The sequence below is a fragment of the Empidonax traillii genome, unplaced genomic scaffold (genome assembly GCF_003031625.1).
Source record: "Empidonax traillii isolate 1590-97213 ecotype Southwest subspecies unplaced genomic scaffold, ASM303162v1 scaffold97:size1219025, whole genome shotgun sequence".
Lineage (NCBI taxonomy): Eukaryota > Metazoa > Chordata > Aves > Passeriformes > Tyrannidae > Empidonax > Empidonax traillii.
The window spans coordinates 76,199-104,099 of NW_020955290.1; the positions used below are offsets into that span (position 1 = coordinate 76,199).

At 40.3% G+C, this 27,901-nt stretch overlaps 1 protein-coding gene across 3 annotated transcripts in view; it reads right to left on the reverse strand.

Annotated features, from left to right (window-relative positions):
- The window catches only part of PLIN2 (perilipin 2), a 16,527-nt gene extending 2,249 nt beyond the window's left edge, over nucleotides 1-14,278 (reverse strand). Inside the window, exons 1-9 of one of the 3 annotated variants that reach the window (XM_027881838.1) lie at nucleotides 14,169-14,278; nucleotides 12,124-12,178; nucleotides 11,841-12,036; nucleotides 11,098-11,180; nucleotides 10,306-10,591; nucleotides 8,809-8,993; nucleotides 7,939-8,073; nucleotides 6,977-7,267; nucleotides 17-153 (exon numbers count right to left, since the gene is read on the reverse strand). In XM_027881838.1, the coding sequence (XP_027737639.1) occupies nucleotides 19-153; nucleotides 6,977-7,267; nucleotides 7,939-8,073; nucleotides 8,809-8,993; nucleotides 10,306-10,591; nucleotides 11,098-11,180; nucleotides 11,841-12,036; nucleotides 12,124-12,153 (1,341 nt within the window). In that variant the 5' untranslated portion in view covers nucleotides 12,154-12,178; nucleotides 14,169-14,278 and the 3' untranslated portion in view covers nucleotides 17-18. Of the gene's footprint in view, nucleotides 1-16; nucleotides 154-5,935; nucleotides 7,268-7,938; nucleotides 8,074-8,808; nucleotides 8,994-10,305; nucleotides 10,592-11,097; nucleotides 11,181-11,840; nucleotides 12,037-12,123; nucleotides 12,179-13,814; nucleotides 13,976-14,168 lie in introns of those variants that run through there. The other 2 variants (XM_027881839.1, XM_027881840.1) reach the window with 2 other exon arrangements.
- Nucleotides 14,279-27,901: the final 13,623 nt, after the last annotated feature.

Consider the following 27,901-nt stretch of genomic DNA (forward strand, 5'->3'; position numbering starts at 1 on the left):
ATACATTTTTATGCTTCTCTATTCAGCTCTTTGCCCTGTAGTGTAAGGGCCATTTGTGCGTGAAAAGTCTTGTTGATCCTCTTCATCCAAATCCAAAATGTCTGGGATATCATCTGACTCTGAAGACAGGTCTGTAATAGTGAAATCTGGAACCTGTGTAGGAATGAAATTTCAATCAATTTAAAAGTACAACTAAATAAATTTGTGCAGTACTCCTCTCTGAAGTCATGACACAAAGAAATCTAGAAATCAGAAATCTAGAAATCAGACCCAATATACTGAATACAGAGTGAAATATGCTTAGTCACATATGAAACACATAGCATTAAGACAGACCAAATACTACGCAAGAGACAGATCAGTTGCACAGAAGACAGGATTTTATAGTAGGTGTAAGTGTAGAAGACCCTTCCGGAAGAATTTACTATGAGATTAGGGGCTTTTGCTTAAGAAAACTTTTGTCTTTGGCCAGAAACAGTTTTATATGTTTTCTCTTCCTGCATTCCAGAGAAGCTCTCCCTGGCATGAGAAAAAATAAGTTCTTATGGACATGTTTGAAGGCTGGGAGGACCATGAATGATAAAAGCCCTGAGAACCGCAGGAATATCTTTTCCTAGGCCTGGTGCAGTTTTGAACCAATGTGTTAAGTGCTTGACTTTGAAAATAAATTCTCCTAAGTCCTTCCACTGCCTGGTATTTTGGGGGTACCTGTGTGTTTTCGACCCTTACATTAGAGATGGAATAGAGCTGAACTCAGTGGACTGAATTTGGTGAAACTAGTGAAAGTGGTGACTGGAAAATTAAAAAAAAAGGAGGTTTTTAAACTTATTTTGCTTTTCTTCATTCCATAAAAGCAATGGACTACACTAAGTAATCTACCCTAAGGAGACTGATACGGATTGCTCTGTACAGCTTTGTCTGCCTACTGAATGAAACCTTTCCTAAGGAAAAAAATACCTGGACCTGCAATCTCACTTTTGTCTTTGTTTTAACTGCACGTGTAGTAAGTATTCTGTACTCTTAAGCAGCACCAGGTTTCAGGAATTGCCAGAGACATTAGTGGATGCATGGATGTTACAGACTTCTAAAAATGTTGGCTAAGATACTTAGGAGCTTAAGTCCCAACCCTTAAGTCCCCTTAGTAGGACTTAGATTACTTAGGCACTTCTGAAAAATGGGATATAATTAAGCAATTTACCCATAACCATAAGTTTTTTATGCCAAGTGAAAAATGCTTACATCTGTAGTTTGATTAGTAGTTAGTTTTAATGTTGGTGATGAGACATACTTAGAGCCAGATACAGTATCACCAAATAACAACTACTGCATGCTCAAAGGACTTTGGTTCTACACATTCAAAGCAGCAGCAACAACTTGCAGAGGTTTCTAGGCATTTCTGTAACTTAAGCTCAGTGCTGACTGGAGAAGCAGTTTTAATCCATTCCCTAATGGCAAAACACCTTGTGACTTACTTTTATGAAAGACAGTAGGCAAGAAAAAAGCTATGCTGTGCCTGCTATGAAGGCATGTCAGAATATATCAATTTAAAAGGGGCTTACTGCTGCAGCTATCAGGCTGTACACAGCATGGAATCGCTGCATGTGAATCACTCAGTTTCTTATGGAGCTGGTAGTCATAGGGCACCAGGGACTTAGAAATATTAATTATGAATTAAAACTGAGTCACACACTTAAGCAGTGTGTGACTTTTCAATCACTACTATTCTGAGAACCTAAGCTTGATCAAAATGAGATCAGTCATTTTTGTCTCAAAAAATCAAAATCAAGAGGCACTACGAATGGGGGAAGCACATCTTTCTACAAGCAACAATTATCTTGCATCTTTCCGCATATGGCAATTTACCTAAAACTCTTAAATACTGAACTTAGAGAAATCAACAAGTTTTCCCATTATCAGTACATGACCCTGCATTCCACACTGTACCATAAATTGGGGTGTCTTAACAAGACTAAGGCTAAGTAGTCCATATACAAAATCATTTAAAAATGTGCCCAAAGGGATTGTTGAAATGAGTTTATTCTTTATTTATACTGAGCAGGACACATTCTTTATTTATACTGAGCAGGACACATAACCATGTTCAGTAACTGTGTCTGACCAGTGAGAATTTTCACTATATCCTACATTTAAGAGGCTTTTACTTACATCCGCATTGTTCTTACTGATAACAGAATAATCACTGAAATTTAAGTCTGTGCTTTCTTCATCTCCTTATGCATGCAGCAAAAGCACCTGATTCTTTTAATGTAAGATTTTCATAGCCATAAAAGAATTTTGAATTGAAGTGTATCTCAGCATCAGAGTAAAACAGAGTGGATGTCATTATGATTTATCTCAGTTTTGAACATGCTAAATTGTATTAGAATTGTACATTCTAACATCTGCATCAGTCTAATTAAATCAATGCAAAACTCTTGGCATTATAGGATTGCTTAGGTAAAAGACCTTCACTTCCATTTCACTTTTCACAGCTGACTTACTGCTTTGTTTCAACTTCCTATCAATTCTTGCAGGAAGAATAAGATACGACTCCTCTTCATGCTATTTCTCCATAAGATGCAGTTTAATCATTTACACAGAATAGTGTAAAACCTGCAAAAACCTTACATAGAATAGTACAGAACATACTTCAGTGTTTTGCTGTCTTCATATACAAACATTAATGTCAATACTAACAACTTTAATCAAATTTTTTCTTGCTAAATATGTTTTCAGAACTGTTTTCAGAACATAGACTGTTCTTCTTCTGTGCACTTTCAAAACAAAGCATCTATTTTTAGTCATCAGAGATTGCATTATCCAAAAGAAGTGAAATTGCCATCTTAGTGTGATCATAAATAAATTTAACAAAACACTATGCAATACTTGCAGCAAGCTGCTCCATGTAAAACTTTCTGATCATGCAAACTGCTAACAGATAATGCTTAAACGTGTTTAGTTCTGTTTTCTCTTTTTAATTAGATAGTTTAAATAAGTTCTTCCTTGGTTATTATGCCTTTTTTTTAAATAATAAGAAATAATTCATCAGCTGTTCCCAAATCCTTTCACCTATTTTACTAGCTATAAAATATTATTCTAAGTTGAATTCCAGAAAACACTATTGCAAAAAAATTAATCTTGAAGAATAGAAGACATTTCAAAAGTTTTCCACCTTTCTTTAGTTTGAGGCAAACCAGCTGCAACTCCAGTCCTTATACAAATCTTGTAATTTGGCTTTGGCCAATGCTATAAATATGATGTTTACAAAACTTGCATACCATATGGAGCTATTTACAAATATTTATATTTAGAGCTTTTGTAGAAAAGGATTATTTGCAATGATAGAATAATAGTTCTCTGTGGACTGCACCTGGAAAGAGGAAGTGTCAACCAGTATGAACAATTTTTGAGTGATCTCTTAAAGAGAAACAGTACCTGAATTCTAAATAAACCCTAAATAGCCTAGGTAATTATGTTACTATTTTAAACTTTATCTTCCCAGGTTTTGTACGGCTATCAGCCTTTGACATTTTTCCATTTCGTCTAGTTTATCTGCCTTGCTGCAAATAGCTGAACCTATTTCCTATCATTTTCAACACATCACATCCGGTCTTACCTTTTTCAGAAGGTAACTTCAAAGTTTAGAGAAACTTCACAGCTTTCTAGCCCAAGATATATCCTCAAAAGTGATTTTGGACTAAGAGCAAACAAGTTTCTGTGCAGTGCCCCTCAACTGTTTGATACATGCAATTACAGAGAAACAGTTATGATGGCTGGAAAATTCACAAGCAAACTCTGCTCTGGCTTCCCTCCTTTATTTGAGAGGAAGCACTTCAGCTTCAGTCAAAAACAACAGTGGTGTAAAGAGGAAGATGACTTTGGAAGGTGTCTGCATCATTCTTGCCCCCAGTGGGCATTTTAATAGTTGCTATTTCTTGCTGCACCAGAGAAAAGTAAATTCTGTCTGTACAGCTGCAGTTAGACTAGAGTGTGGGGATATGCTGCTCTAAATTACCTACAAGAAGATACCCACGCAAGCTCCAGCTGCAATTCAATTTAGTTGCAATGCAATTCGGTGCTGTCTGTATTAGCAGAGTATAATAATCTCAATCCAGAGAACTTTATTCTATGTAATAAATTAGGAGCATACTCATTTGCTGTTAATTGGTCCTTTCTTCCTCTGGGAATGGTTCCTAATTCTATTTGGGGGGTGGGTAGAAACTTAAAACACTAGGTGGCTGGGTAACATCCAACGAAACAACCGCTTATGACAACAGCACAGCACAGGAACCTACACACAGCATTTTAGTCCAACAGGCTATATGCCCAGCCACTGGATATGCATTAACCAGGCACTGCTGTTTGCAGCCACCAGTCATAGGTCAGCTGTCAGAAGTCAATGAACTTTTTACACAGAAGCAACCCGACAGTGCATGGTGAGGGAGAAGTGCTTTGAAGGTCTTAGGCTGGTATCAGTTTCCCTCCCTTTCTATTTCATCTGCTTGCTGAGGCTTAGTAAAGCTGGACAGCCATGTAAGGGTACAAACAAGCAGCAGAACTTAAGGCAAATCAGAGAGAGGTACTGCTCGTTCACTAATAGCAGATGATGTTGTTTATTTCCTAATTAAAAAAAAAAAACAGGGAAAAGTTTCAGTATTTTATTTGATTGATCACCTCAAGATGAAGTGCCAGGGCAATTAGATTTTAAAATGTATAGAAGAATGGGAATCCCCTTCTTTAAACAGCCAGCTGCTCCCAGTCCATTCTGTTGTTGTGCACATCTACAACAGGGGATGCACTCTAAAATTTTATTATAAATGGAGATAAAGAAGGATAGTCTCTGGCTGGCTCAAGCAATTGTTAAAGTAAACTCAAAAAGAAGTTAATTGCTGAAAGCACTCCAGAAAAGTCTTAACTCAGGCACTAGTTGGAAAAGAGCATTGCATCCTCTCATGTAATTTTATGTTAAACAGCTCCCTTATATAGCATGAGTACTTAAAGCAGGGAGGATTACACATAACGATTCTTTAATTATGTTGTTACAATTTGTTAGGTATTGTGCTTAAAAAGTCTTCCTCACACTTCTAGGCCAGACCCGACTTAAGAGCTAAGCAATTCCTCTCACAGTGGATGGCCAGATAACAGGTGATTTGCTTTAGTGTCCACATTGCGGCAGGTGGAGGTATTGTTCCTTGCAGCAATGTGCCAATATGTGATAAGCTTCCTTTAAACTCCATTTGCTTCACACTATTTGGTGACCTCTTCAAAAATGGTGGCCAGCATTGCTACACGAAATGATTGCAACTCAAAAGTTTTACAGGGCATGCACTAGGAAAACAGATACAACCTACCTGGACAGCCCTAAACCAAGAAAGCTTATTTTGTAGTGACAGTAGTTCTTTTCCATGAAGGGATTCACAGTTTTTACTGAGGAACAACTCTAACCAAGTAGCTGAGGGTTAATGTACATTTGTCATTCAAGCTCAAAAGAGGGTAGATGAGGTTAAACAAGTTTAAACTGGTGCTACAGCTGAGAAGTCTACACTGTTTATAGGGAGCCAGCAGATAGCCAGCAGTTTCATGCACACACAACACCTACTGTGAAGGGAGGAGAGGGTTCTTTTGTGCATATCCTTCTTTTTTCAACATTAGAACATCCAGCAGCTCACAGCTCAAGTCATCATTAAAGGCGGACAACAGCAAGGATCAAAAAAAGCAGCAGTTAAGCTAGGATTCAGTGGAGGGATGCACAGAAACTCTAAGGGAGGAAGGAAATGATGCAGCAATATCTTATCTATTTATACATACACAAACACATTTTCAATGCACATATACCTCATTTGCATGTCAAGCTTGCTTTCTGCTAGACCTGATTTGAAGGAGTCACAGAAGAGCAAGTTGCTCTGTTTAAAACACCACTGAAATGAAGACAAACTTTGGCTACTAAAGCATTTATTACTAACACACAAAATGAATTACAAAAGGATGCCTATAAAAAACACACATACACACACAACAGCAGGCATCTGGGTACAAACAGCATGAATGAATACCTTTATACTGCATATTAAAAAAAGGTATTGATAATTATTTGGTCCATCACTGGAACAGGGTCCCCAGGGAAGTGTTCAAGGAGCATCTGGACAACACTCTTAATCATACAGTTTAGTTTTACGTAATCCTGCGAGGAGCAGGGGGTTGGACTTGATGATGCTTATGGGTCCCTTCCAGCTTGAGCTACTCTATGATTCTGTGGTCAAGTTACTGTTTTATACAATAGTTAAGCTTATATTAGTATTAGCACTGTCACAGCATTTAACTCCAGCTGACTTGTTCCGAAACCCCACTTTCAGCTTTGTCAGTCTGCATTCTCAGAACTTTTGTCATGAATTGTGTAGCAATAGAGTCTGAGACAGTCCGATCCATAATTATCAAAAGTGTGATCTGCAGCAAACAAACTTTAAGCATTTCTAACTAGACTGGAGGGCTTTTAAATGCATTTCATAGTATTAAGGCTTTTATAGTCTTTTGGTAGAGATCAAGGAACAAAACAAAAGCTTTTAGCCTAAGTAGGTTTCATTTAGACTAGTGGCATTAATACCACCGATGAGCATAGTGAGGTTTCTCAACAGACAAACAAGGCATCTTGACAACTGTAAGCTGACAATACTTAGGCACTTGAGACAGTTCGTTTTTAGAGTGGCTTAATTACACAGGACAATACACAGCTTATATGTAAGAGTGTCCTGTCCTGTAGATTCCCCAATCCTATATTTATGGATTTTTCACCACGGCTTTTTTGACAGCTACACTTGGTAAGGTCACTTGTTTTGTCAGTCAGCAGAGTACATGCATGCTATGCAGTTTATTCAGTAGTGTGTTCAGGCTGTTTGTCTTTCTGGCTGGAATTTTCTTCCCCTTCACCTTTGCTCTCAGCATGCTGAATGCCAAGCAGTTGTGGGTAAAAGGGACCTACCAGCCAGTTGAGCGGCGTGTTGTTAACAAGATAATCCATCACATCATCCAGAGACTCCTTCATTTTCTTCAGCTGTCCTTTACTAGCTGTAAGAAAGCTGTCTGATAATTCTTGGAAGGAGGATGCTGACCGAAAGCTCTGGTAGACATCACCTGCCATTGACCCAACACTGTAAACCTGATCCTGCACATTCTGCGGCAGCCCCTGTAGGTTTGAGACCAGTGTGAGGCAAGTGGTCTGAAGTTGCTGAGTGAGGCTCCGTGCAATAGCTAGAGTTCTTGACTCAATGTACTAAAAAGAAAAAGCGTAACAGCACGTTAGTGTCTTTTTATGACTAGAGCAACCTTATATTGCTCAAGATACATGAAGAAGCAAAGTAAAGGGGATACAAGTGAAATAAAGCTATAGCAGATAATAAAATGGGCCTTAAGTCTGAAGCGTCAGAGACTTAAAAGTACTTGGTATCTCTTCAATACTCAAGTACTTGTGAACAGAAACACTGATGGCTTCTGTGACAGACAAGCAGACTCTTGTTTCAGTTCCAGATAACAAGCCACAGCAGGTAAGTATATTCTAATCCGTGAACCACTGTTTAAAGCTACATGTAGGAGTCTGTGCCTAAGACTGCTTTATGCTGACAAATTGTTATTTCTGGTCTGGACACATCAGATAAGTTTGAGCTCTGGCTGATTTACATATGGACATCGCAACACAGGTTCACATACCAAACAGGATGAGCATTCTCATGAGAGGAGAAGGAGCCCTGGAATGTTTGCAGGAAGTAGGCTCATTTAAGAGCTTGGATCCCCTACTTTTCACTAATCAACTGCCCTGAGCTTCAGCATACCAATTCCACGTTTGCACCTAAGTTTCTCTGATGCATACTTCAGGGACGGTTAGTTTTCCATTACCTTGACAGCATACAATCCATTTATTTCTAGTGAACATTTACATCTATTTACCTCAGCACTATGCAGTTCACCACCGTCATTTTGGCCTGTATTTTTCTTCCATTCTACCCAGAATTGATAAAGCTTTTCCTGAGCACCAAGAAGTTTCTTATTGGCACTATTCACGTTCTTTCTGGCATACTCAATCTGAAATACAGCCAAATAAGGAAGTAGAGCAAAGAGTCCAAACAGTTCATTTAGGGATATCCTACCTTGACTGTTTTGTAACCTTCTTTTTAAATACTTCGTAAGTTCAGTATAAAAAACTTTGGGAGCATAACACTGTGTTTCTTCTCTTCAAAGAATTGAACACTGGAAGCAGTTTCGAGATGTTTTGTTCCCCTCTGCCTCAACCATTTCCCCCTGCCCCACTGGCATCCTATATAAGGAACTGAAAACGTATAGGCGGCCATGACTCTTTATGTGCAGTGTGTCCTGTACATAAAGGTACATTGTTAGGATAAGAACACTGAAGTACCTAGAAATGCCCAGAGACAGAACCAGCAAGAGCAGCAAGCCCCAAAGGAATATGACATTTTATTAACAAAAAGGACTTAAAGAACTGAAGTGTTTCTAATTTGCAAAACACTTTCTTCACTGAATTGTGTCAAACCCAGGACAACAAAACATGAATACAATTTTAAACATGCCACTTTAATTTCTGCAGTGCTTACAGTTACAAGCAGTTGCTCATTGGTTCACAGCTCAGCCTGACTGAGGACCTTTCCTGAATGGTGATGAAAATTTCTTAATGGCAAATGCTTTGTATTTAGAAAATGCATTTCTAAGTGTGTGTTTTGTATGTTCTTTTGGCTGTTTACTTCACTCTAAAACTATTCCAATATTTGCTTTTTATACCTCAAGTGAAAGCTTAAAACTTACCAGACTAACAGTGTGGTGGAGCTGAGAGATTGTCTCCTGGCTTTTCTGTTTAGCATCTTTAACTTTGTTTAAGGCTTGTTGGTAGGCACGTGTGCGGAGTTTTGAAGACAGGGATCCTAATCTAACATAGTAGCTTGGCTTTTGAACTCCAACTTCAAAACCTTCAACGTTTGCAGCTTCTTTCTCTAGGTATGTTGAAAGGAAGCAAATTGATCACTGGAGGAAAACTTAAGAGAGGTCTGAGAAAATTTTATCTGCCCAGTAACAGCTGAATACTGAAGTTGCTGAGTAGTCCTTTAGCACCAAGGGAGGTCACCTTACATGGAAGTCCTTACTTTCATTATGTTTCCCCTGTGAAGATGCTACTACACCCAGCAAGGCAAAAGGCAGCTTGGGAAGTACATGCTCCCTCCCCACTATGAATAAGCAATAAATGGATGATTGCTTCTGTAATTGTTTGGTTTTAGGCCTCTTCCTGGTAACCAGGTCAAAACTAAGGAAGTACCCATATCCCAGTATTCTATTCTGTTTTTTATGTAAGCCGAAATACAAGTAGAAGGGTGGAGGGAGTTAGAAGTTAGATCCTTCCATCAGAGTTGAAAAAAGCAGCAACCTTTCCCTGAGGCTGGGCTCCTTCAGGTGGGGGTAGGCCTGTGGGCTTTTGAGAGGCTGTTGTTTTGTTCCCAACCTCAAGAGGAGAGATCTCTGCTTTTTTTAAAGAAATTATTAAGATTTTGTTTGCGAGTTTCTTATTGGCTGTGTATATCTTTTTTTGTCTGTTTTTGGGGTGTTGGCGTTCATTTTCTTCTATGTATAGTTTTTTGTAACTATATGTAAGTGTGTATGTACACATATATTCATAAAATCATAGAATTAACTGGGTTGGAAGAGACATCCGAGATCATCAAGTCCAACCCTTCATCCAACCCCACTGTGATTACTAGATCATGGCACTCAGTACCACATCCAGCCTCATCTTAAAAACCTCCAGGGATGGTGAATCCACCACCTCTCTGGGCAGGCCATTCCAATGTCTGATCACTCTCTCTGGAAAGAACTTCTTCCTAATATCTAACCTAAACCTCCCCTGGCAGAGCTTAAGCTTGTGCCCTCTTATCCTACTGCTGGTTGCCTGGGAGAAGAGACTGACCCCCACCTGGCTACAACCTCCTCTCAGGGAGTTGTAGAGAATCTTCTCCAGGCTAAACAACCCCAGCTCCCTCAGCCTCTCCTCACAGGACTTGTGCTCAAGTCCCTTCACCAGCCTCGTTGCTCTTCTCTGGACCTGCTCCACCACCATATTGTTTTGGTTTTGTTATTTCAGTTTTCTAATAGTTTTTTCTTCCCTTGCCTTCCCCTGTGTTCATTAAAAGGGGGGAGGAGGGGAGCCGTCGCTGTGGTCTTGAGCACTTGGCTGGGGGCCAAGTCCAAACCACCACAGCTTCCCTCTCTCTAATACAAGCAATCCAACAAAATCAAAGCTTCAATTGGTCTTACCTAGTTCTGCTTCTGTAAGTGGGAAATACTGGTCTACAAGGGTCTCTGATTTAGTGAGAGCACTGTCCACTCCACTGCTCACCATTTGCACCACACGACTTCTCAGGACAGTGTTAATGCTGCCATTGACAGCTGACTTTGTCATTTCTAAGCTGTCTTGCATTGCTTCTTTAGTCTTGCCCACAACTCCAGTGATCGTGTGAGCAACAGTTTCCTTGGCACCAGTCACAGTGGTTGTTACAGCTTCTCTGGCTCCAACAACTACATCCTTGGCATTGGCAACAACCTGCCATAGGAAATATATTTATTCACTAAAAATACTTATTAGTGAGAGCTACATAATCCAGGAAATAATAAATTTATGCTAAAGCTTGTAGAAGTCTAGGTTATCTAGGAGAAATTCTGTCCTGAAAACACATGTACAAGACATAACAAGATATGACTGCCATGCAGCCTTCAGCTCAAAACACTTCAGTGAATATAATCCAGGCACTATTTTATTCATACTGAGCAAGAAAGAGACAAAGACTCAAGCGTAAAAAAAAATGACACCCATCAGTGAACTACATCTAAAGACAGCTGCCAAATTATAGGAAAATTTAAAGTAAAAAAAGCTTAATGGCCTCCCAAAAGCATCAAACAGTTCTACAGCTACACCTTTGATTTCCAAATTTCGTTAAAGCTGTGGTTCAGGCATGGCTTTTTGAAATCTGTCTCCCTGGTTTTCAGTGATAATAAAAAAGAAGGGTGTATGGTTCTTCAGCTTAACATATTTACATGGAAAGAACTTACCTTATCACTGGGTTGATTCAGTATAGGCAGTCTCTCTTCAATTTTGTCTAGACCTATACATGCATAGTTGTTGGCAACGACAACTATAAAAGAAAATACAAGAGTTGGCTTTAATTATTTTTTCCCCTTGTATAAATAACTCAAATTAAAAATTTCTCCTGAGACAGAACTCACGCAACTCTTAAAGTAGTTTCCTTCCCTCTTCAGTGAGATTCGAGACAGCAAAGCCAATTAACAACGCAGATTTATGGTGCCAGAAAAAAACCCTCACTTGTAGGCAGAGAAAATCCATTCAATAATTTACAAGCAACTATCAGAAAAAGCTGAAACACCTTACCCATTGCCACTTCATGAAACCAGGTTTCCGGTTAGGACAGCCTTGTGACACAGTTTCCAAATTAACCAGTGCTCAGTTCTCAAAAGTGAAACAGTAACATTTGAAACCAGGTGAAAGGCAAGAAAGGTGTTGAGCAAGAGATGACTTAATCATCTTGCGTATCAAAAGGAATCAATCAGTTTAGTATTACGAAAGATGGAATCTGTTTTTGCTCTGCACTAATTTTTTTTTTTTTTTTAAGTCATACCCATCTATAATCAGTTACTTAGGCCAGGCAACATGTTCAGTCAGTTACCCGAGACAGCACTCCAGACCTGCATGACCATGTTAAACTATAAGTGCATCTGGATATATAAAACAATCAGCTTTTTTGAATCAGTTATCAACATCTTCATCTTTGCCTTACTTTGTGGTTCCAGCTTCTGGATGATAGGCATAGCGCTTGTCACAGCTACCGATGTAATTGTCTTCACTCCTTTCTCTGCTATCTCACACACTGACTTTAAATAAGGATGGTTATCCTTAGTGGCGATGTAAGCTGTGGACACCATATCATAGGTGGAGCTCACCAAAGGAAGGTTGACAACCCTTGACACAACATTCTGTTTAAAAGATAAAGGGATTAGTTGACTCCTATTTTTCTGATCTAGACAAAAAAAAAAAAAATTATGGGACTAACTCAGACATACCTGCTGTGGATCAATTGCTGCCAATGCCATTTTTTCAGGTCTTGAACCTCACAGTCTGTGAAAGAAGCATATTTAAGTCATGTTGTTCTCACAGCCACTTCATCTAAGCACCAAACTTTGAAACCATCAACTTTCTTGTGATCCATCCCATTTAATAGGATCAGAATGTTCACTTCTTGCATACAGGAATTAGATTTTACTGTAACAATTTAGAAATCCAGAACTTGGTTTAGGCAACACAAGCATGGCACATGCACAAGACAGACTTAGAGGTTCATTGCTGAATAACCAGCTGGTGTATTCCTTTATTTTTTTTAGAAGAATTAAGACACACTTGGGCTTATCTGTTGAGCCAGGCCACAAGGCACCAAAATCTAGTTTAGGATGTCCAAGTCAGATGAAGAACCCACCAGCAACATTTTAAATCAGATTATATGTTCTGTAGGGAGCCCACCAAGCGCTCACACTTGTTAAGCTTTCTCAAAAGTTAGCATTCCTGTAATACACAGAGCATGTTAATTTAGACTAAAATATTATCTATCCTCCACTGAAACAGGTTGCAAACACTGGTTATTCAACAAGTCTACACTGCTCAACATGCATTTCAACATGTATTCCCACGGAGAAACTACAGCTTTCTCCACATGGACCCTAAAAAAGAAGTGGTATTGCAGTACCATATAACAAGAGAACATTGTCATCCTATCACACATGCAGGGTGAAGTAAATCTGCAAGAAACACTTTTTGCATTGGTAGCTTCACATGACATTTAAGCTCCATAAGAACTGCATAAATGAAGGCAACAAAAAGGTAAACTGAGTCTGTTCTCAAAAGAACTGTGGTTTACAAGGCTTTCTGCTAGGTTTGTAAAAGAATCAACAGCAGTCTTGTGTCTCATATGTATGACAGCACCAAAGGAGTGTGTTAATATTCCACCTGAGGTAAAGTAAAACTTTTCCGCATTACATAATGGGGAACAAGGACAAAGGCACGCTGTTAATATTGTATAGGCATATTTGCACATATTAACATACGTGTGCCATAAGGCAATTCCTGTAATGAGATTAACCACTGTTCATGGAATACACAAGCAGGTAATAGACAAGGGTTACAGCAGTAACAGAGAAGTCTTCCTTCCACTTATCAAGATCTGAAATACCCCAGAAACATGTTCTATTTCTCACATACTATTACAAGTCAGATTACCTGGAGTACAACCGAATTTCACTATGAACTTCAAAGTATGCTGCATAACAGAAGAGGCTAACAGCACAGAATCTGGCCTGTGAATGAGGAAGGGCCTTTACTTCAAGGATTATTCAATATTCGTAATGTGTCCCACAAGATCCATCCACACACTAGTCACTAAATCATCAGAGTTAGCCTCTGAAGTTATTCCTGCTCTTAAAGAAGATGAAGATAGCTAGGATGTTGTACAATTTCGGAGATCCCTTGAAAAGGTTTAGCCCTGGCAAAAGTCAGATCCACTTCTCTGGAGCAGGTGAGTGAGATGCCTGGAAACGAAGTCCAAGCATATTTCAGAGACAGCAAGCGATTCTAAACAGGAAAGCGCACTGAGCTACGTCACAGACTCAATTTCTACTCTCCCCTCTCTCTATGGGAAGAAGTGAAAGGCCAGCAAGCGGCACGACGGCCACGCAGAAGCGCCACGGCGCCAGCCCAGGCTCACTGCTCTGCCCCAGGCAGGAAAGCGTCCCTGTTTCCCAAGTGCCACCACGGGCCGCTTCCGGCGTGAGGCTTTCCAACGCCGCTCGCGGGGGCGTTCCAGGATCTCGGGACTTTCTGGTCCCGAAAGAACTTCTGCCAGCCTACCAAAACCCACCGGGACGCGGGGCGAGGGGCCCCCGAGGGCGGAGGCAGCCGGGGGAGGGGGCGCCCCACGGCGAGCGCCGCAGCCGGAGCCGCAGCCCCGCCCGCTCTGCCCGAGGCTCCTCCACCATATTGCGGAGTCAGCGCCGCGGGGCGGGCGAGGGCCGAGGGCTCTTGCGGCCGGCGAGAGCAGGGCCGGGGCGGCCGTACTCACCTGGGAGGAGGGAGCAAGGGCCGCCGCCTGGAGCACGGGCAGGATCCGGGTCACGGGCGCCGCCGCCGCAGCCTGTAGAGCCCCGGCTTCGCCCCGCTATTTATGGGGCGTCACCGGCGCCGCGCGTCACCCGCGGGGCGGGGCGGGGCCCGCAGGCAGGGAGCCCGCGGCGGGCAGCGGGAGGGCACTGCCCGGACCGGGAGAGAGTGCTGTGCCACTGGGCCTGCAGGAGGGCAGGTCACACAGTCACAGCTAAGCTGAGCTCAAAGGTACCCTCAAGGGTCATCGAGTCCAACTCCTGGCCCTGCGCAGGACAGCCCCAGGAGTCACACCATGACAATGATCATTGTCCAAATGCATCTTGAACACTGTCAGAATTGGTGCTGTGACCACTTCACTGGGGAGCCTGTTCCAGCGCCCAACCATCGGGTGAAAACCCTTTTTCTAATACCCAGCGTAAACCTTTCCTGATACAACTTCACGCAGAGCAGAATAACTGGAATAAAACAGAAACTTTCATTTCTGTGATGTATTACACCTCTGCTAGTGTTATAAATTGAGACCGCAAATGATAAAAGTACCAATTAAAATTTATTTATTGCTGAGAAATAGCAAGTGGAATATGAGCAAATGCAGCGCTGGTTAACAGGGGGGGGTCACCGCTCTACCAACTGCCATGCAAAGCATTGAAATAAGTCCCTTTTTATGGTTTCTTGGTTCCGTTCTCTTGACGTAGTGGTAGTACTCTTGTGCATGCTTGGGCTGTTACTAAGGGGTCTTTTCTGCCTTCTGGTGGTCCTTGAGGCTGAAGTAAGATGTCTTCCTCGGGTGTCCTCTGTTTGCCCTTTTGTTTTTGATAGCAATGGTCTCCTTATATGGATTGTCCTTGTAACTCTAAGAACATTTAGCAATCTTGTCTCTTACATAACTATTACATAGTCCCTTGAGGTTTAATTAGTCTAGTATTCTTAGCAATAGATACATCCTGTTTGATAAACTACATTTCCCACCTTAATTTACTACACTAGGATGCATACCAAACATTTACAGGCACTCCACTCCTTTGATTACATCCCTTTATTTCTCAGTTACAGTCATGTGGCTTCTCAAGTGTGAACCACTCAGTGTACCCATGACAACCACAAAATAAATTAACCCCTTTTCTCAGGGATGTCTCTACTGAGAATTCATGAGTATTCCAGGGATTTATTTACGATGTATATCACCACTGTATTTGTAGTACAGGAACACCTGCGACTTGCATAGCCCAGGGACACACTCTGCCAGAATGCAGTAATTAAAGTATTTATTAGAGTAATTAAGTATTTATATTCTGGACATGCTTTTCTTCACAACTAGGTGCCCTTCTGTATTTGATGAACTCGGAGGGGCTTATCCAAATTTCTGGAAATCTAGGAACTTGCCTGGGTTATGGCCAGGGGGGGAGGCTGGAGGGAGAAAGAGGATGATGTTACCTCTTGGATGAACCGAATTCTTCAAATATCTTAGAAGAGAAGTAGGTGAGGTCCCAGTCAAGACTGAAGAAGAGGAAGGCAGGACAGCATCAAGTAAAGCAGTAGTAACAGATAAAAACACATGCAGCACTAACCCTTGCTGAAAGAGGAAGGCAACAATAGTAGACCCTACTCTTCTTTTCCATGAGGCAAAGGCAGATGTTTAAAGTCAGGTAATGCATCTAATGAAAGAATTTTCATTCTTTCAATTCTACAGTTACTATTGTAGAACATACATAAACCAACTTATCCTTAACCTCAGAAAAAAAAAATTAAAATATATGAGATAATGCATAAAACAATGAACTTAACTATTCTCTGGTGCACCTCCTTTAAACTCATTATAATATCCTCCATGATAGGGAATAGCTCAGGTTTCAGCCTCACGAGCTCTGTAACACAGCTCTGTCAGAGATAGCAGTGATAGACAGAATATGGGTCTTCCCACAATTCTTACAACTTTAGTATACCCAAATATAGGACCTGCTGGGACAACAACACCAGGGCTCATCAGGGTTGAGAGGAGCTGAGCATGACCATGCTGTGGTGTCACTGGGGCAGGGGCTGGCAGCCCTGGGGAGCTGATGGGGAAGGATGTGGCAGGGTCTGGGGAAGGCTGAGCAGGGCCAGTAAGCCCTGTCAGTGCCATCAAGGCCCTGCCTGACAGTTCCAGCTGGTGATAGGTATTTTCACTTCAGCTGTGAACCTCTTGAGACCAGGTTATCAGCTGTTCCCTAACAGGGTAACAAAAAGGCCAAAGGGGAGAGCAGTGGTAAGTCTGTAGGGTGCTGAGTAGTCCGCTACTATTCCCTTAGGAACAGATATGGCTTAATATGCTGAGCTAGGGCAGACTGACAGAGTGCTAGGGTATTACCCAAATCTGATATAGGGATCTCCACTTGGCCTCACAGCTGGTGAATGGAGTGATATCCTGGGAACTCAAAAATGGGGCAGTGAGAGCTCTGGAATGTAGTTATCTTGCAATGTGACTTATCTTTAGTTAGCTGTCCAAAGCTCTTCAGCTCTTCTTAACTTGACATTTGAGAGACTAACTGGGTCAAAGCTAGTTCTCCTTGAAGAGAGACAAAGGCAAGCAACAGTACCATCAGTTACAGACAGATGGGTACTCTAACTCAGGTAGTGAATATGAACCCACACCTACAACAGATGTGACATATTTAATTAAGAGAGAAGAAGATGAGGATCAACTCATGCAGGCTTGATAGGGACAGAGAGTTCCTATCAAGGGGCACATATCTATATACTGTACAGGAATTATTTTTCATTTTGTTACAGTTTGTCTATAACCCTGCCAAATGTACTCAGAAGGCTAGGCAGCAACTTGTTGTTATGGTAACATGCTGCACCTTCAGAAAGATAATAGCAGGCCTTCATGTCTCATGTGAATTATAATACCCATCAGCCCACATGTAACCCTTTAATTTTCACTCTTTACATAGTCAAACACACTAGATGAGGCCGTGGCAGAAGTTTTCAATAAGGCAGTGTATTTTAAAAGACAAATACCATTAGAAAAAAAAAAAGTCCTAAGTATTTGGCAATTATCTAGGTACCATCAGTTAAGCAATACAGCAAGTATTGTACTGATGCTAATATAATCCTGTAGTTGTTTAATTGTGTTGTATTAACAGACAGGAGATGTAGCTATGGGTCAAGATTTTGTTATGGTAGATACAACACAAACACGGCACAAAAATATCCAGGCCCTGTTCTAGAACTAAGGAATACTTCTAGAACTACTAATATAGGTAGTAAAATATAGTTATTAGAACTAAAATGGCTCTCATGTAAGACCTTCCCACCATAAAATCTAAGATACTTCATGTATTCTCCACCTAAACAATATCCCTTTTTATGTTTTAGCAACCAGCTACTTAATAGCAACTAACTATTCCTTTTTCATCTGGGTCTGAGAGTTTCCTTTATTAAGTTCAAAAAGGTTCCTTACTGGAAGTGTGTTTATTCTTTTATATTACGTAGAAATCTAAGAGGTATGCCTTACAAAACATTCAAGCTTTCTCTACTTACATTTCCTTTTACTTGATACAAAAAGAGAAAAGAGGGCCAGACAGATAGCTACTGGAAATCATTTTTGCATCACTGACTTCATGGGTTCTGTGCTGACTTAGCTGCAAAAGACCTTGCTGCAAAAGCCTTTGGAGACATTATCAAGTCTCAGGTCTGACAGTGTGGAAGACATTCTTCTTTTGGAATGCAAGCCTTGTTCTTGTTCCATGGCAGCCTTGTTCTTACTCCTCCACATTTGTCCTCCCTTGATCCTCTGAGTTTTCCATAAGTTCCCCACCTTTGTGGCTTTTTTTCTTGAACAAGGCTAAATTTCTTTCTCTTAGAAGTATTTTAGAGTCCCTGGATAGCACTGGAAATTGTGTTCTTGACAAGATACTTGCTTTTAATATGTACTACTGATATGCAACTAATGCATGAAAGTGTTAACAAACCCTGGTTAAACTCCACTTGGCTGCTTTGCCACAATCTATAAAAACGACTCACCTTTTATTGCAGGGCAGAGTTCACCAACCTGCTAAATCAAACACTACTTTTAAATCAAGCTATTAGATGCTTGCTTAACTACACTGCGCAATGCAGGCATAAGATGCCAGAATTATTCCACGTGTACACAAGATTATGTATTCTGATCAGTGATACAGGGGAATGAAAACCAGCAGATCAAGGTTCGAAATCCACTGATAATGCAGAGGGTCTGCCCTGGAATTCATACCGGTGACACAAAACTGGTGATCCAGAAGTTTTTATTGCTTTATTAGTGTACCATTCCTTTCAAATTCACCAGCTCCAATGAGAGGCGGAGTCTAGGCATCCCATTTTAGTGACAATGATGCACAGCTTCCAGACTGCATATATTTGTCTTCCAGTGTGCATAAGGCTGGGGAACCAAACTTCATCTGTGCTGATCTACCCTAACTTACAGAATCTGTAATGAGTTAAATAATTTCTCCATATTTTCTCTAAAAATGCTTCACAGGGATGCTGTGAGGTTTCATTGCTTATTTGCTTCTGAATGCTTTTCCCATGTTCAGAAACAAAGCCACTCACCCACAGTTCTCAGAAACAGCAGTAAAGTCAGCTTAATAAACCAATAATGCTAATATAACTGGTTTCAGGTTCATATCTTACTGTGCTTTATAATGTAGTAGTGTTCTCTTTTGAATCAGCATGTCTGGGCAGGCAGCTAACGTGGCTTTGTGCAAGGGCAAACTTTTCCTCAGCTCTAACTGGAGTTTCCAGATACTCAGTGCATCTGAAAGACATATCCAAGTCAGACATTCAAATTCAACATGGACAATGGTATCAAGTGCATCCTCAGCAAGTTTGCTGACAACACCAAGCTGAGTGTTGTGGTAGACACACTGAAGGGAAAGTATGCCATCTTTGACAGGCTTGGAAGATGGGCCTGTATGAACCTCATGAAGTTCAAGAAGGGGAGTGCAAGGTCCTTCACCTGGATCAGGACAATCCCAAGTACAAGTACAGGTTGGTGGCAGAATGGATTGAGAGGAACCCTGCCAAGAAGGACTTGTGGGGTGTTGATGGACAAGAAGATCAAAATGAACTGGCAAAATGTGCTCACAGCCCAGAGAGCTAACAGCTACACCATAAGAGGCATGACCAGCAGCCCTCTACTCTGCTCTTGTGCGACCCCACCTTGAATTCTGTGTCCAGCTCTGGGGTCCTTAACATAAGAACACAGACTCATTGAAGCTGATCCAGAGGAGGGCCATAAAGATGATCAGATCACTGGAGCACCTCTACTATGAGGAAAGGCTGAGTAGAGTTTGAACTGTGCAGTCTGGAGAAGAGAAGGCTCTGGGGAGATGTTAATAGCACTTTCCAGTACCTAAAGGGTAAGAGAGCTGGAGACTTTTTACACAGGCATGTAGTGATAGGACAAGGGGGAATTGCCTCATACTGAAAAACAGTTATTCTTCCTAAATTAGGAAGAAATTCTTTACTGTGAGGGTGGTGAGGCACCAGAACAGGTTGCCCAGAAAAGGTGGGAATGCCCAGTCCCTGGAAGTCTTCAAGGCCAGGTTGGATGGAGCTTTGAGCAACCTAGTCTAGTAAAAGATGTTTCTGCCCATGATATGGGTGTTCAAACTTTAAACAAACAAGGTGATCTTTAAGGTCCCTTCCAACCAAAAGCATTCTATGATTCTGTGGTTTTATGATCTGTATCTAATCCAGCATCCACAGCTTTGTCTTTACTACAAGAGCAGGAAAAGTTTTATTAATCTGAGTAAGAAAGTATTCTTCATCGGAACTAACTAAAAATCCTAATGAAGGAAAAGTGTTTGTAGGTTTCGTACCAGTGGGATAGTGGGATAGTAGGAAGCCTGGTATTAATTCTGTAAGCTTGTGTGAAATTTATACCTTCACTGATTAAACATTCAGAGGGCTAATTTAAGAATACTTTTTTTTTCCTAAGAGAAGGCTAAGAGACTTTCCACCATTTCAGATGGAAAAGGTTACTTTCCCAAGCTGTTTTATCTTCCTTTTGCTGCATGTAGTTACTTCAGATTTACTGGCAAAGGACTTGGGAGAGTTTCTTAATTTACTTCTTGCAAGATCAGCTCGCTTAGGCAGGATCAAGGCAGATAACAAGCAGCTCACATGAGGATCCAGGAGAATATTTCTCATCCTCTGAAGTTCAAGGAAAGCTAGTAAAACAGACAGACACTGAAGGTTTTTATTTGCCAGCTCCTGTTTCCACTTAAAACAACAGGAGTACAGACATCAGTAAGTCCATGACAGTCCAAATCTGTAACAGCAACTGAAATGAAGTCCAGAAGAAGAAGAAAAGCACTTGTAACAGAATAAAAAATAGTATCTCCAGATACTATTAGACTTAGTTGAATTTCTGAAAGTGAAAGAAGTTCACTATTTTGTTAAGTATATTCCGAAGGTTTAAAGAATCTGGTCTTCTTTCCTATATGCTCACCAGGACAGGATTCCATCAGCCATGAACCGTTAGAATTACTTTGGATAGCTTGGCAATTACCCATCTAAATGTATCCACTTGTACCAAGTTCACAGTTAAGGGATATTAATTCCTCATTTGTTATAGAGGGGAGAAACTACATTTGTTTTGGGGTATGATGACACAGTATTCTGAAGCCTGTACAAAGTTCACTGAAGAGGAATTGAAAGACATTTTAGTCAACAAAACCACTAAGTTCATATTTCCCTTATGCCCCTGAATATTAAATGCAAAGACAAAATCATACAAAGAAACTGAGAAGAAATTGCTACTCTAATATATTCCCACCTATCTACTGTTCTTTGCCAGGGGAGGTGTCAACACCCTCTCAGATCTACCAAAGGAGACAATTGTGTAATACTCCCCAACCCATGTCCATCAAATTAAACTTGGTTATTTCAGATAGTTTAAATAATGAGGGATAATGAATGAATAATTCACACAAGCAACTCAACGTTTAGACCTGAAACTCTTGTAACTCTTGTCTTAGTAGAGGATAACAATCTGTTCCATCAGCATTGGTGAAACAAAGAGAAGCTGTGTCTCCCCTGTAATCTTGCAGTAAGATCATCACAGAACAAAACTTGGTAGAATTACATTCTCACCAAAGTAAAATTCCATATGTCTTTCCTAAGATTTTGAAACAGTTTGAATGAGGGCTTGACAGAGTACCCTGATACTGTATCTGTAAAGCCCTGTTCTGTAACCAAATGAACAACAGATACTGAGCCTATGAAAAACTCTACAGTAAGACAGTGAAACTGGGATCATAAGAGGTTGCAGGACAAAGGTAAAACCAACTTGATTCTGGTGTACAGAACAAGCTCATTTGTTGGAACTGCATCATCCAGTCTAGAAATGGATCACAACAAAGGATGGTGACTACAAAAGAGAAGGATGCAACAGAATAATCAAGACCATCAGTTTATTTTGGGGACTGCATCAACGCCAGGTGAATCTGTAGTGGGATTTTTTGGGTAGATTTTCTTCAAATACATTCCTGGAAAGCATATGTATCTTATGTACCGGTTAGAGATTATTGTAGATCTCTCTTTGGTCAACGGTTTTCTATAAACAGACTGAATTCTGGTTCCTAATTTCCTGGGTCTGGATAGTCATCTTTTATTGTGCTGACTCTGTTAGGCACGTTCACAAGCACAGTTTTTGCACAGGACACATTTCAGTATTACTGCTTCAAATGGTAAAATAAATGCCAAACTTTTACACATGTATATATATTAGTTGTTGGAAGGAGTAGATTAAAAGATGAAAGAATAGTGAGGAGGACTGTAAATTGCTCAAGTGACCTTGCAGCTGGGAATAACTCTTGATAAGCCTGTGTGAAGAGCAGGCCAGTGATCCTCTAGCAGGGACTGAGTTTAAGAATACCTATATCTTTAATTGTTATACCTCTGCCCAGGTATTACTTTGGTGATCCCCCAGTTTACAGGGTAATGGAAATAAATTTACTCTTTGTGTTCTATAGCTGCGAGTTTGTGGTTGTCTGGCTGCCTGCCTGTGTCAACTCAAATACTAATGTATGCAAATGTCAGTACTATGACTGCATCCCTCCTCACAGAAGTTTGTCTGCTGGGTCTGTGAGCTGAAAAAGGTCAGAGGCTGGCCACTCCCTAAGAGAGGAGAGCTGGGAGTTAAAGGAGACTCCAAAAGCTTGCCCAGAGCCCAAGGCCATCTCTTCGAGGTGAGGAGACAGGAACAGGGGAAATCAGGAATACAGCCAGCAATTCAGAGTTAGGATCAGGCTCTCTAAAGATAACAAGTGATCACCAGACAGGCCTGTAGTGATGAGGAAGGTCCAAGGTAAGGATGGAACATCATCCTGTGGGTCAGGATCTGGGCCCATATTGCCAATGGCCAGACATAGGCAGAATCATGATGCAGTAGCAGCTGTAGCTCAGATGGGATCTAAGCACTAGAGCAACACCTTAGATCAGTTCCCACAGGAGGCTGAGAACTTCCTGCAGTGCTGTCTGGAAAGGATCTCTCTTGGAGGATCTCTCCAAATTTACCAGAGGGAGGGAACAGTCCTCAACTGTACTAAATTGGCCCTGAGCACAGCTAACCACACCTCCAGGAGGAGGGGTCATCTCAAGGCCCTTTAAACAAGTGTATTTCATAACTCCAGTAACCAACAGCCGCTGAGAGGAGAAAAAAAGTAACTCAGGAACTGAGAACATTGCTTATGTTCTGCCAAACCAAATTCTAGCTCCTTCCAGCCTTCTTTGGCTTTTTCCTTCTTCTGCCAGATACTTAAGGTTTCTATACTTAAGCTTACATGCAGAAGGATGATACAAAAGGAAAACAGAAGGGAATGCTCTAAGTTACCACATGCTAGCTAAAAGAGGTAATATTATGCCTCTTCCTCAAAGAGGTTAGGTCAGTAGAGTTATAAATTCACCCCAGTTTACTGCTTAGTAAATAAGTAGCATTAAGGTTGTGACTATCTTTCAAGTAACAATTACAGCAGATATCCAGTAACAATTATTTAATGAAATTGCTAGTGGCATCACATAGGAGTGGACAGTGAGAGACTTCTGCAAGTGACTTTTCACCTAAATTCTAGGAAGCAGGCACGGAGTCCAAAGATGTACACAGAGTCATCTGAATATCCATGTCCTTCTTACTCCAACAACAGGAGTATCCCAGATGGATTACTTTCTGAAGACCTATTTTCTGAACATCTGCAAGTATCTCTCTATAAGTCAAGCACCTCCCCTTAGTACTTTAAGCAAGTGGAACCTACGATAAACATTACTTATCAAAATATCACTAGTCTCTTCTTTACACCTAACAAAAGTCAGTGCTTCTTCACCTTTTCTTACTTTTGTCACAATTAGGTTTTATTATAAGTACGTTTCTCTCTCAGTCAGCATTTCTGCTCTAGCTAAGTTGCCATTAAAAAAAAAAAGCATATCATGAAAAGTTAAAACCTATTCTGTTACATTTAAAAACTCATGATTTTCCCTTGAGTTTGCTCAGCTAATTCTGAAGTCTTCTAATGTGGAAACACTTTTCCTGGATGTGAACAATAGTGAGTCAGAGAGTCAGCAGACAACAAGCTTCCTGAGTGAAGTCAGCAGTCCCCATTTCCTCTCTATTCTGCAATACGGTAGGATGTGTCAGACAAAGATTGCCAGACTGCTACATATATTTACTAGAACTGCTTAATACTTCATCTTTGACCTTTCCCCTAGTTTATCTTTCTTTTCTTTTCTTTTTTTTTTTTTTTGTACTTTATTTTATACTCGTCTTTTGTATCAAAATCAACTCCCTTGATTTAAAAAATAAGGAAAGACAACAGATTCCCAAATTAGGGTATCTTCTCCCTGATCCTTTTTTAACTCGATCAGCCCTTCAATCAGTAACTACATTTACACAAATATTAAGGGCAGAACTAGTCAGGTGGCAGAAATACAATAATTTATTCCACTAAATGATTTATGTCAGTATCTCACTTTTTTCTAAATCTCTTTACTGTTGTCTTATCAGAAAGCTCTTTCTGACCAAGCTGCAAGATTATGGAGCTTCTGGCAGAAAAAGGTCATCATGGTTTCCTTTACAGGCACATAATGTTTCTTATAGCAGCTGCAATGAAGGAAAACAAAGCAAAAAAACCCACATCTTCATGCTATTTTTTCATAATTTTCAAATTTTCAATTTTTTTCAAATTTCTGAACTACTAATAGTGACATATGTAAAATGTAATTCCAAAGAAAAAATATTAACTTTCCAAAGCTAAAGGATCTTCTCAAAATGTATTATATACTTGTTGTGGTTTAACCCCAGCCAGCAGCAAACAAGTCCCATGCAGCCACTCACGCACTCCCCCAACAGTGGGACTGGGGGCAGAATCAGAAGAGTAATAAGAGTTTGAAAACTCATGGGTTGAGATAATTACAGTTTAATAGGGAAAGCAAAAGCTCTGCAAAAAAAGAAAAGCAAAACAAGGAATTTGCCCTCGCTTTATGTACTGAGCATGATATGGTCTGGAATATCCCTTTGGTTAGTTGGATCACCGGTTCCAGCTGTGTCTCCTCCCAGGCTCCCATGGACTCCCAGCCACCTTGCCAGTGTGCCAGTATAAAGTATGTTGTCATTAAGCCAATGACAAAAACATCCCTATATTATCAACCCTGTGTTCAGCACAAATCCAAAATATAGCCCGACACAAGACACTGTGAAGAAAGTTAACTCCATGTCATCCAAAACCAGTAACAATATTGTTAAAGCACCAAATGTGGTGCTCTTCATGGAAATTACAGTAATAACACTAATTAATAATGATGTTCAGAATGATTTTGCACACACAGTTAATAAAGTATATAAGTACTCAATTAGAAGCAAAAGAGCTTCCTTTTTTTTTTCTATTAAACAAGCACTCCACTTCTGACAGCCCTAATTCTCAGGCTTAAAGAATACATTAAAAAGTTGTTACTAATTTCATTCAGTTTTGGATTATATTTCAAGTGATCCATCTAACATTCCTCAAAGAACAGCCAGAGATTCTAACAGGTATTGCATTAATTTCTCAGGATTTGGAAGCCTATCTCCTATGTCAGTGATTCTGAGGAAAAAGATTCTTGTTTCTTAGGTTATTGGCAGATAATAGTTCATTTAGATATGTATCAAAACATAAAAATAAAGCATTGTGCTGTAAAATGGCTGGTATTCATAAGCTCGGACACCATTATAAACCTTGAAAGTACATACAATTTAATACCTTTGATGCACTCTGTTCCCTCAAGTGAAACAGCCTCACAATCTTGTGTTGCTTTTGTAGAATGATGTAACTTTCATGTTCACTTTCACATCCCTCTTTCAAAGAAAACCCTTATGAACTTACACAAATCGCTTGAGTCTGTTGGCTTCCAGGCAAACTCCATTTGTATTTGTATTCTGTATTTGAATAAAAAATTAGTAGATGTGACCTATGGACTGTAACTAAGTATACAATTCCAAGCCTACTAATCTTTCTTCTTAGCAACTATGGCTTTACCAGCTTTTCTTTCTGATCTTCCTAGCTTTTCTCACACCTCAATCAAAATACATATATAATTCGGAATGAGTAAATTTCTTTTCTTGATTCTTGATGTAGAATCACAGAATCATTAAGGGTGGAAAAGACCTCCAAGATCATCGAGTCCAACCTTTGAACACCACCACGTCAATTAAACCATGACACTAAGTGCAACGTACAGACTAAACACCCCAGCTCCCTCAGCTGCTCCTCATAGGACTTGGGCTCCAGACCCTTCGCCAGCCTCTCTGCCCTTCTCTGGACCTGTTCCAGCACCCCAGTGTCCTTCTTGTAATGAGTGAGAGGCCTAAAGCTTACAAGGTTTGAGGTGTGACCTCACCAGTGCTAAGGACAGGGGTATGATCACTAGTCACCGTGACAAGGGGCAGCAAGAGACTCTTTTATAGATAATAAGCGACTTCAATGGACTGAGACAACTAACCAGGCCGGTTTCACTCAGGAGAAAATATTCTCTGATTCAGTTTCCAAAACAGTGACAACCATTACAGATTGTAATTGTCTTCTTAGTGAAAACAGTAGGCCATACTACAGCAAATTATGGTTTATGATTTCTGTCCCTCAAAAACTACAGAATAGTGAGTCATTTGACAGAAATACCTTTTTTCTTTGCTTAAGAAAATTGTTTTCCCCTCAGTAAAACCAGCTGAAGGATATACTTCTGCCTTGCATACATCATCTAACCAAGTCAACAATATTTTATGGCTTAGAGTTTACATACTATTGAAAACAAAACCCATGAAATAACACATTAAAAGAATGCTGGCTTCTGCATTTTACATCAGATTGGGAAAGAAGCAAGTGTCACAACAGAAATTAAAGTTGAGATAATGAACCAAAATTTTAAATTTTCCAATACTGTGCATATCACTAAAAAAATACATAAAATCTTTACAAAAGGCTATATGTAGTATGAAGGAAGTGTGGGGGAACATTCAAGAAATCTTCAAATTATCTCAGTGCATATGAATGAAATAAAAACCTAAACAGCAGTTTATTCAATGTATAATAGCCACACACATATTTACTTACATATCCAACTTTAAAAAGAGTAGCTATAATTTGAAATACGTTCCCTTTTTTCCTACAAAAATCACACTATTGATAACACATTCAGAACCTGCTGTGCTTCCTCCCTTCATCCCATGGAAGAATAAACTCTGTAAACCAGAAGTCATCCCCTTCTCCCTTCACTTCAGGACATTTGCATATTCTGTGAATTACAAATAAAATGAAGACATTTGCACTTCAAGTTACAGCCTCCTATTTTAACTGTATCTGTGCAGTAACACTCTGCCTAAACAAAACCAATGTAACATCAGTGGGACACAACACCTTCAAACTGCTTTGAAGTGTCAGGACCTCCCAGATCATCAATTTTAGCTTGTTTTAACAATTAAAAAAAATCTACATCAGAAAGGTAGGTAGTAAGGTATTAAGGCCCATGTGATTATCTCACCAGATATTTTAGTGCAGCAATTTAGACATATAAGGAATACAAAAGATGCAATCCATTAAAGTGCTTAAACATTTATTTAACTTAAAAGCTTGAAAACTTCCATAATTACATAAGCCCTCATTATGACAATTTGATTGCTGAACTCTTGAAAACATTTGCAACTTTTTAAGTATTACCGAATCCAGCATCTGAAATTTCCTGAAAGCAGATTATAAAATGCCATATTCTGTCAGGGAAAACTGAAAGCACAGCAAAACCAGATAGAGGCCGGGAAAACTTGATGGAAAGAAATTAAAACTTTCCCATTTGCGGGATTTTTAGCTCCACCTAATGGTCAGAAAGGAAAATATTTTCCCATACACCTTCTATTTACTACACAATCGAGTGTCCCTGGTGGTGCAGTGGCTAAACCACAGCGTTGTCAACGCTGAGATCTGGGTTCGATTCCTGGTCAGGACACTCCCTGGGCAGATGGATCTCGTTAGCCCTGTAAGGCAATCCATCTACGTCCTGAGGACCTCGCTGCCACCGTCCAAGCTCGCTTGGCCCCGGCAGATGAACCTCAGGATTAAAGGGTGGGCTCAGTTCCGCGCACACTGTGTCTCACCTAAAAAATCCAATGCGCAGGCTGGAAGGTGGAAAGACCTTCCCCGGTTCTTCGTTCGC